Source organism: Ixodes scapularis, unplaced genomic scaffold, assembly GCF_016920785.2.
Source record: "Ixodes scapularis isolate PalLabHiFi unplaced genomic scaffold, ASM1692078v2 PGA_scaffold5__190_contigs__length_132052651, whole genome shotgun sequence".
NCBI classification, from domain to species: domain Eukaryota; kingdom Metazoa; phylum Arthropoda; class Arachnida; order Ixodida; family Ixodidae; genus Ixodes; species Ixodes scapularis.
Window position 1 is genome coordinate 63505660 of NW_024609880.1, and position 10728 is coordinate 63516387.

Genomic DNA, 10728 nt, shown 5'->3' on the forward strand with positions numbered 1-10728 from the left:
CCCCCCCCCCCCCCCCCCCCCCCCCCCCCCCCCCCCCCCCTGGAACGTCTCCTCCCGGTACGTCCCCCTCCGCACTTGCCTTGGCAATGAGCACAGCGTGCCAATAAGATACCTTTAGTGAGCCCGTGGGCGGCAGCATCTCAAAGCAAACCAAAAAAAGACATGCCAAAAGACAAGCCCAGAACCACGAAGAAACCATCAAACGAAAAGTGATGAAAAGGCGGCCGCTAGAGAGGAAGGATAATCCGCTACTCTTGAGGAAGGCTGCTTGACGTCTGCGTTTGGCAGCTTTCAGGGCACAAATTTTTCGCAGACAACCCCCAAAGAGAGAGAGGGAGACAGAAAGAGAGAGAGAGAAAGGGGACTAGATATGTTGAAGGTATTTTCCCTCCGTGCTCGACGTGCTGGCCTTGTTTGGAAGTGTGCCTGCAGTCGAGGACCCTGATATTTGGTGCGCCTCCCCACTGTCTCCCCACTTCGAAATACCTGGCGCCGTCCCTCTCGGGAAGACGTACCGTGACCTTGACGGTGATAAACCCTACTTTGGAAGCTCCCAGCAGGCGCATTCACCCACCGCTGTTTTAATCTTTTGTTTCTCGCGTCGATTCCTTACGTTTTTTCTTCGAGCTGACAAAGAATACCGGGGGGGGGGGGGGGGGGGCTGCCTGGCGAGGCGTTTGGGGGGGGGGGGGGCGATCGCCCCCCCCCCCCCCCCCTTCCTTTTGGATCCGCCACTGAGCTCAGCCCAGCGAGTCGACCCAAGACGCTCGAGGCTTGGACAGCACCAACAAGCCCCAATGAAGCAAGAAAGCTTGTCTTCGACTCGTTGTAGGCATACATCAGAACGGCTGGTGTAGCCGGCCTCATATAGTTATTCTTCCCCCGCCCCTCCCCCATGTCCTTCTCCCCTTCCCCTTCGCGGAAAGGCATGCAGCCGGCCGCGTGATGCCCTCCTATACCCAAGATAAAACGTTTTCAATAACTTTTTCACTGAAATTAAAAAAAAAGAATGAAAGACGCTTACAATTTTCTGTAATGCCGAGTTAGAGCGCAGGTCTTGAGGAGCATTAGGGAAGGGTATGGAAAGGAGGGGAGGGTACGCACGAAAATTTACCGTTAAATTGTGGGACAATTTCCCGGTATATTCCCCCAAAATTTAGCGGGGAAATTTTCTCGCTAGAGTAGGCCGGATAATTTCCCCGGTAAATTAAGCGGAAAAATTCCACACTTAACGGAAAAAATTCTTCGCTAAATTTAGCGAAAAACTTTCCTCGCTAAGTTTAGGCACTGTGTGACGTCACGAGGGTGACATCACCTGTGACGCCATTATAGAAAACGTCCCACAATGCAACGCGCGGTTACGCCGACGGCGACGTCGCTCAAGCCGGAAATCGTTCTAAAATCAAACCCTTTTAGACTGCCCGTATTTTGATGAAATCACCCTTATACCGTATTTTCCGGGCTATAGTCCGCGGCTAACTATACATGTTTAAAAGTTGAAATTTTAGGCTGCGCGGACTATCTACGCGTGCGGATTATACAGGAGTTTTGTTTTTCAGGATCGTTCATTATAACGAGAGGTGACCGATTTTCTGAATGAAAGAGTGTGTTATTAATGATTTATGTATACTACAAGCTTCTTTGTACGCTTAAAAGTGAACATTTTTCAAGGTGTTCCGTGTATGAGAAGATTTTCGTGTCGATTAAACACCAGGGCCTACTATGCACAGCGTGCGGACTATGCACCGGGTGCGGACTACACCCAGACAACACCCGACATCCTCAGGACGTCCTCGAAAGGTACAAACGCCCTCAAGGTTTTCAAGACGTCCTCAGGACATCCTGAGAACGTCAGTCGCTGGATCATCCTAGAAACGTCCTTCCGAGGACTTATTGAGGACGAAGGATACAAAGTTAGAGGTAATATATACGTCCTCAATTTGATTGCGTTTTTAAACAAATAAATGAATGAAATAGCGGTAGTATACACAGTTCACGTTCACTGCTCAATTAAATTTCACATACAAATTATTACATGTAGTTGCGTTAGTTTATGACATTTTTTAACTATAGTTTTGATCAAACGATTCTTTAATAAAACCAGGACGCCCTACAATTATTATTAGTTTTGTATTTGCACAGTATTTCGAAATTCAGTTCCACTGTAACATTCAATCTAGGTGGCGCAAGCTACCGCCTGCCACAAGGTGTACCGTTATGGTAATTATCCACCCATCCGAGAGACTCAAGCAAGCTAAGCCAAGACAGGACAGAAACAGAAATAGCTCCGAGGTAGGTTGATGATGGCTTGATAATGTGGATGCTTGGGCTAGATGGTAATTCATGTTTGGATGGAGCAGCGCGGATACAGTCATACTCACAGCAACGAGGTAGAGAAGCTTAGAGTGATAAACCGGAAGTTTGGAAGTGGCACCCCCCCCGGTTGCCGCCATGCTTTACGCATATGTGACCACTCGTCACGTGACCTCCCAAGAGCCGTGACGTCACAGGTAAGATGGCAGCGCCCAGAGCTGGCGGATGCGAGTTTGTTCGGTGTGCGGTAGCCGTGATGTGCAGCTGCTTTCCGACGACTTCGGACTTCTTCGTGCTCGCTGACGCAGGTATAATGTGAAAATATGAAGGAATGAGACTTTATACCCTTTTTGCGCAAGATCGCACTGGATCATCTGGATATTAACACCTGTGAAGCAGCATCAGCCGTATCGCCGTACCGGTGCTCGGATTCGGGATCTGTTCGAGGATCGATGGAACTTTGAGTGCTTTTAGCATAAAATTTTCGCATTCTCTTAGCTTTGTTTGAACGTTGGAATGTCTGAGAATCGACACGAAATGTATGCGTCGGATGTAGGGCCTAGGGGAATTTGTTTCAGCCCTAGGTAACTGCATAATCACAGCAACTTTTAGCGAGGAAGCTCCTGCGACCTTTCGTTTAGCACTTATCAACAATTTTACGATATAACTTCAGGCATAAAATATTCGCATTTTTCCAGCTTTGTTTGAACGTTGGAATGTCTGAGAATCGAAGCGAAAGGTATACGTCGCGTTAGGGCCTAGGGGAAGTTGTTTCAGCCCTGCGTCACCGAATAACCATAGCAACTTTTAGCGAGGAAGTTCCTCGAATCGACGATTTTACATTCGATTGATTTTCTTCCTTTTTTTGTGAGTGCGAAGTGCACACTTATTTTCAGCTATGAGGATGACGTTTTATTGAGTGTGGGGATGAATAAATCATTGCAGGCACCTGCTTCAAAGCTATTCGACTTGCTATAAGAACAACTGTTTTGGTGTATGCATAGATTAACTGCACCTTTTTTTCTTTCGTAGGATTTATTGCAGCAATACTTTTTTTTCATCATGAGTGTACTGCATTAATAGGTCAATTATTTACTTGTTCTGATTACCTGGATAAGATGATTCACATTTCTGTTCATCCCTCGCCTGAAGAGCAGTCATTGAGAAATGTTGACCATTCCTCTCGGTCTCTTCAATAGCCTTTTTGGAAAGTGTGGGCTGCCTATACTTCGTATCACTGTAACTTGGAAAAGGGCAACCGCCACAGCCCCCTCGAGCCAATCAGAGACACGGAGAGAAAGTGTGTGACAAATCTGTGCAGACGAGCACTCTGACGATATGTTGTCATGTGCCTCTCTCCCATGTGCCTATTGACTCGCCGAGGCGGTAGCCTTTGCCGTTTGCCAGATTGTGATGAAACGAATTACAGTAGCTACTACTATAATTACCCCAGGCTTTCATACTTTGGGCATTTGTTCGGCAAGAATGTTATGTCCACCATTACTGTGAACTCGGCTCGGCGCCTATTGGACTCGAATGCTGCATTAGCATTCGACGTGAACTGGGGCCCAATCGTGTGCTTTACGCCGAAAAAAAAATGGTGACAGTTGTGTTGCTTGATGGGGTTCTGCAAAGGGTGTATTGTGTCATACGTATAGGAAGTGTCCTGCTATATAACTATGCATCAACACATACTATGAAAGTATATGCTCAGAGGTGTGTTTGTTTTTGCAATTAAAAAGTTACAGCAGTGTGCTTTAATGTTATTATCATGTGTGTAGTATTGAGTATCCTCTCTGCAATGCCTACGAAGGCCCCTGGAGGGAATAAATTAATAAATAACATTTTCACATCACTGGAGTCGGTTTTCGGATGCACCACATGTTCAGGAGAGGTGGAGCGTGTGCAGCACCATGCAACAAGTCTGCCAGTCTGTTAGGTTCCATTAATTAATATTAAAGGGTCAGAGACGCGAGTGTCCCCAAAAGGACCTGCGAGTGCAGTGAACACAATTCTTGGTGTATAGACTCTTAAGGCGTAAAGGCAAGCGGAAATATGTTTATCTGGTTAGTGTATCAAATATGTTTATTTCCACTTGATTACATAATTATTGATTCTTAGTAAATGGTTCCATAACGAGTTCTTTCTGCGACAGTCTTCTGTCAGGCGTTCAGTCGTAGTACCTGTCGGATGACGCTCCTGGCACGTCGGTGTTCAGTTTGGTTGAGTAGCAACTTTGACCGACTGATACAGTCTTGTAATCATACGTCATGTGCAGCCACTGACATCTGATGCACTGAAGCCGCAGGGCTGGCTTCTAATCCGCAAATTTTCCTGGTAGTTTTCTGCATCAACGCAGCTAGCTTGGGCATGTATTGGTTACGTGACTGTGCCTTTTGCTGTACCGTTGACTAGATAGCTGGCAACAATGTTTGCTATCCAAGCCATTTCACTTCCATTTCGTAATTGCGATTTATTCTGCATCCCGCGACCACTGCAACTTGTGTAAGTCTCGTGTGGCAAAGTGAAGTCTCGTGATGCTTGCCGTTCACTTTAGGGAGCAACTAACCATTCTATTTCTTCAAGTCACTCAGCGGCATTCTCCCTCAAAGTTGTAAATTGTGTGCTTCGTGGCGTGGACACAGATAATTAGTGTCAGCAAATTATTAGGTATTGTCCTTGGACGACAACCGACACCAGATCAACTGTCCTTGCATTGCCGCTCACCTGCTTTGTCGTGCTTACCTCCCGTCCAAATGAAGTGGATCACGAGCTTCAAGGTAATGTCGGCACCAAGGACAAAGACCGCCGAAGATAATCCTCAATCTTTCGCGGACGCTCGTCAAAACGTGGTCGAGGGTCGTTCGGCACGAACCCTTGCAGGCCAATTCATTTGTACGGGCACCTCCAGTAGACATGGTCGGCCTCATGCAATGATAGCAGAGTGGTTTTCGGTCGGCAATTCGCAACAGCTCCGTTTTCCTCGGTGCAATGTGTTCAGCGCGGACCTACATTGGTTCTTCCCGATGTCAGGAATGCTTCGGAGTTGGGGTGTCTCGTTGAATTCACATTGAATAGTAACAGGTAGGCGGTGGTGGTCGTTGTGACTTTGTGGCATAAGTCGCCCTCGGTTCGTCAGATGTCGCTTTGCTCGAAGAAGTCTCCAGTTGAAATGCCTGTCGAACTTCCTCCGAAACAATCTTGGCAATCAAAATAAAAGCCGGGCAATTAATGGCAGAAACTAGCTTCCTTATCTCCTTCCGGACACCGTTATGGATGATGTCACGGATGCTTGGGGGGTGGCGTCGAAGTTGCAGCTGGACGACTCGAGTGTCGAGACGCTGGGGAGTTGTTGATAATGATATTGATAGGCTCGGGCCTGCAGTGTACATTCAATGTTGGAAGCCTCGCTGATATGAACTGTTGTGTAGTTACCGCCAAGCGCGCGTTACTGGGACTATAGTAGCGGCGCTTTAGTTCCTTCGTTCTTCTTCTTTATCGTCGTGTCAGTTTGATAGCACGAGAGGTTCGTTCTAGTTCCACGCTCCATGGAATAAACCTCGGGCCATGGTCCTCCGGTCTACTGTGTCTGTTGCCCCGTCAAGACACGACAACTTGGCGACGAGGATGGGATCGCTGAACTGCTACGCGGAAGCCGACATGGCAACGGGGGATCCGGCAGCGACGGGTCAAGTGCCGCAAGTCTTCGGCCGACTGGGACACATCGAGCCCTTTGACGAATCGACGAGCGACTGGCCGTCGTATGAGGAACGACTCACGTCGTTTCTTCTGGTCAACCGAATCGCCGAGGACGACAAGGTACACGCATTTTTGAGTCTCATAGGCCCGAAAACGTACAGTCTTCTGAAGTCATTGACCGCACCGGAGTTGCCAGCAAGAAAAACGTTTGATGAGCTAAAGAAGCTTTTGGGGGATCACCTGGCACCGAAGCCATCGGTAATCAGCGAGCGCGCAAAGTTTCACAGAAGAACGCAGCTCGAGAACGAATCTGTAGCAGCCTTTGTTGCAGAATTACGCAAATTGGCGCAAACCTGCGACTTCGAAGCCGCACTTGACCAGTCCTTGAGGGACCGTTTCGTCTGCGGTTTACGCAGAGAGGACATTCAGCGTGTGTTGTTCACAGAGGACAACAAGCTAACTTCCCAGAGAGCCGTCGAAAAAGCGCTAGCCATGGAAGCAGCAAAAAAGAACGTCGCTGAAACACATGCGTCAGAACCTAGAGTTTCGGACGTACACAAGGTGAAGGCCGTCGCGGAGGCGAACGTGACGCAGCGAGAATGCTATCGCTGCGGCTCAGCGAAACATGGAAGCCGGGTATGCCCGCACATTGCGGATATCTGTTTCAAGTGTAACAAAAAGGGGCATGTCCAAAGAGTGTGTCATGCTGACAAAGAAAAGAAATCGAAGTGGACGCCACGTAAGGCGATGAAGAAACTGGTTCCTGTTCAAGACCCAGTTGGCATGAAGGAAATGACCACGTCTGGTATGGAACCAATAAAACTCACAATAAACGTGCAGGAAGTTGCCTTGGAAATGGAACTGGACACAGGAGCAACTGTTTCTGTCATGTCACTGCAACAGTTTCGTCAGATATCTCCTTCAACAAAGATCATGCCGACGACGCTCAAGCTGCGCACGTTCAAGGGAGACATCGTTCAGCCCGTCGGGGTTGCTCACGCCAACGTGCAGTACGGACAGCAGAGGACCGAGCTTCCCCTCTACATCACAAGAGAAAAGGGACCACCTCTGCTCGGCCGGCAGTGGCTGCAAGCGATCCGATTGGATTGGAATCGGATTTTCGGGATCAACAGCATTGCCAGGTCAGATGTTTTGGCGCTTTCCGAACAACGCACAAAGCTTGGTGTGCTTCTGGACTAGTACCAAAATCTGTTCAATAAAGACCTGGGAACTATTGCTGAAGAAAGGGCAGAGCTGACGCTAAAAGAAGGTCACGCACCGAAATTCCTCAAGGCAAGAAACGTGCCGTTTGCCCTACAGCCTGCTGTCGAGGCTGAACTAAAGAAGATGCAAGACATGGGCGTCATAACACCAGTCACAACGAGTGATTATGCGACGCCGGTTGTGCCAGTAGTGAAGAAGGACGGTGGAATAAGGTTGTGCGGCGACTACAAGACCACCGTGAATCCTTGCCTTGACACTGACCTGTATCCGCTCCCGAGAGTCGACGACTTGTTCGCAGCGCTTTCAGGAGGCCAGGAATTTTCGAAGATTGATTTAAACCGGGCTTATCACCAGGTGGTGATGGCTGAAACGTCGAGCAAGTACCTAACTTTAAATACACACAAAGGACTGTTTGCCGTTAACAGGTTACCATTCGGAGTCTCCTCGGCACCAGCCATTTTTCAGAGAATCATGGACACAATGCTGAAAGATCTGAAAGGCGTCAGTTGCTACTTGGATGACGTCCTCATCACCGGTAGGACGCCGGAAGAGCATTTGGCCAATTTGGAAGCAGTCCTAAAGCGGTTGTCAGAGCGTGGAGTTCGTGTGAAGAAGGAAAAATGCGCGTTTTTCCAGAAGGAGCTGCGTTATCTGGGCCACGTGATCAGTGCTGCAGGTGTCAGCACGACGCCAGAGAAGATCGAGGCTCTCCTGAAGGTTGCTGCACCCTCAAGCAAGCAGCAGCTCCAATCATTCCTGGGTATGGTAAATTACTACGGGAAGTTTGTTCCACGATTATCCACCCTGGCGAGCCCGCTCTACAGGCTGCTGCATCAAGACCAGCGCTGGTGTTGGGACAAAGCGTGTCAAGCAGCGTTCGAGTAAATCAAGACAGCGCTAGCAACACCATCGATTCTGGCACACTACGACCCAAGTAAGCTTTGCAAGTTGCGTGCGACGCATCCCAGTATGGCATAGGCGCTGTTCTGTCTCATGTGACTGAAGATGGAAGCACTCGTCCTGTGGCGTATGCATCACGCACACTGACCGAAGCTGAAAAGAAGTACAGCCAACTTGAAAAGGAGGCACTAGCCATTATTTTTGGGATCAAAAAGTTCCACTTATACATCTACGGCCGAGTTTTCACTCTCGTCACGGATCACAAACCGCTGTAGACTATTTTGGGCCCAAAGACAGGCATTCCGTCTATTGCGGCAGCACGGTTGCAGCGCTGGGCTGTTACCTTGTCAGCGTACAAGTACTCGTTGGTGTACAAGAGATCCAGTGACAATGCAGAGGCCGATTTTTGCTCTAGGTTCCCTCTCGAAAGTGGGAAAGACGATAGTTGCGAGGGCGAAGAGTCCTTCTATGCACTGCGGCTAGAGTCAATGCCGGTGTCCTCTCAGGAGATTGCACGCGCTACGTCGCGCGACCCGTTACTTTGTGAAGTACTTGAATACACAAGCATGGGTTGGCCGACGCACGTGCAAGAACAACAACTCAGACCGTTCTTTGACAGACGCTTGCAGATGAGTGTTCATCAAGGGTGCCTAATGTACGGCATGAGGGTTGTTGTTCCGTCCCAGCTGCAGGAGCCCGTGCTCGACGAACTGCATCAAGGCCATCCCGGCATCGTGCGAAGTAAGGAGCTGGCTCGCAGCTATGTTTGGTGGCCATCAATTGACTCAGACCTTGAAAGAAAGGTACGAAGCTGCCAAGCATGTCAGGAACAGCGTAATGATCCATGCAAAGCGCCTCTTCACCCCTGGGCATGGCCGACAGCACCGTGGAGACGACTACACCTGGACTTTGCAGGCCCGTTCCGCGGAACCATGTTCCTAGTCGTGGTGGACGCGCACTCAAAGTGGCCAGAGGTGTTCACCTTGCAGAGCACTACGACCGAGCGCACTGTGAGGTGCCTACGTGAACTTTTCTGCAGGTTCGGAATTCCGGAAACAATCGTTTCAGACAACGGGCCGCAGCTGGTGTCCGAGGAATTCAAGGTGTTCATGAGGAACAACGGGGTCAGACACGTCGTGAGCGCCCCATACCACCCGAGCACAAACGGCTTGGCAGAACGGTTTGTGCAGACACTGAAGTCTGCACTACGCAAGTCATCCGCTGGTGAGTCTCTGGAAGAAGCATTGCAACACTTTTTGCTGACGTACCGGAATACTCCACATTCAACAACAGGAGAGACGCCAGCAAACTTGTTGATGGGCAGAAGATTGCGTTCCAGGTTGGATGTAATCAAGCCTACGGTAGAGGGGAAAGTGATCCACAAGCAATTTATACAAAGTAAGCAACGGAGGACAAGCAGAGAAGAAATCTGCCCTGGTGACAATGTCCTCGTGCGAAATAACAGGAGTTCGCCGAGGTGGTTACGTGGTACCGTCCTCAAGAAGACTGGTCCAGTATCTTACCAAGTCCAGGTTACCACGCCTCGAGGCAAGTTCATCTGGCGTCGGCACCTCGATCAACTTTTGAGCCAAACACGGCCAACGGCAACGCCGGTACCTTTGGACACCGACGACGCTGAGGGGTTCCTGGTCTTTTCACCAGGCGAGCCAAGTGTCCCGGCCACGGTACAAGAGCATGGGCCACAGCAGCCTCACACCATCCCGCAACGGGATCCTGTACCTCCTACAGGCCGATCTACTTCTGAAGGACGCTACCCATCGAGAGAACGGCGTCCGCCTGACAGATACCAAGCTCGCTCCTAACTTTTGTATAATACTGCCGTTGGCGCTGCTACGTAATCAAAGGGGGAGGAGTGTTGTGTAGTTACCGCCAAGCGCGCGCTACTGGGACTATAGTGGCGGCGCTTTAGTTCCTTCGCTCTTCTTCTTTATCGTCGTGTCAGTTTGATAGCACGAGAGGTTCGTTCTAGTTCCACGCTCCATGGAATAAACCTCGGGCCATGGTCCTCCGGTCTACTGTGTCTGTTGCCCCGTCAAGACACGACATGAACCCTTCGACTGCTGTCGTGGGGTTGCGGAGAAGGCTGCCGAACGTGTTGTCCCTCACATAGGTTCTTAGCTTCTTGTCTTCTGTAGCATCAGGGTTGGCGTGGGTGCTCGATCAGGCGCAAAACATTCTCCACAAAAGTGGTGACGCTCTTGTTGAGGCCGTGTCCTGGGCAGAATCAGGAATTCGGCTCTCTCTCGTCAATGTTGGCAGAAGAACTTGCACTTCAGCTCGGTCTTGCAAACTTTCCACGACGTTAAGGAGGATTCCTGGTTCTCAAACCAGTGCCTGGCAGTTTCTTCCATTAGAAGTATAGGTTCTGCAGGAGCTGGTTGTCCATCTACCCACTGTGGAGGGTGAGACGGTCATATGGTCATATTGTTCAATCCAGCACCCCACGTCTTATGCACCTTGCGTGAAAGGGCATCACAATGCGAGGTGCGACAGCCATGCAAACGATGGTGGGAGCGGACACGGTTTGCTGCTCAGGTTTGTCATTGTTGGCTTAGTCAGCTTCGGTTTTTC

The 10728-nt window shown here is 49.6% G+C and overlaps 1 protein-coding gene across 1 annotated transcript; it reads left to right on the forward strand.

Moving 5' to 3' along the window:
- The first annotated feature begins 6504 nt into the window (after positions 1-6504).
- LOC121046787 lies at positions 6505-9959 on the forward strand. Its single transcript, XM_040501419.1, has 2 exons — positions 6505-7195; positions 9130-9959. The coding sequence occupies exons 1-2, from the start codon at positions 6505-6507 to the stop codon at positions 9957-9959; spliced, it is 1521 nt and encodes a 506-aa protein (XP_040357353.1).
- The last annotated feature ends 769 nt before the right edge of the window (positions 9960-10728 follow it).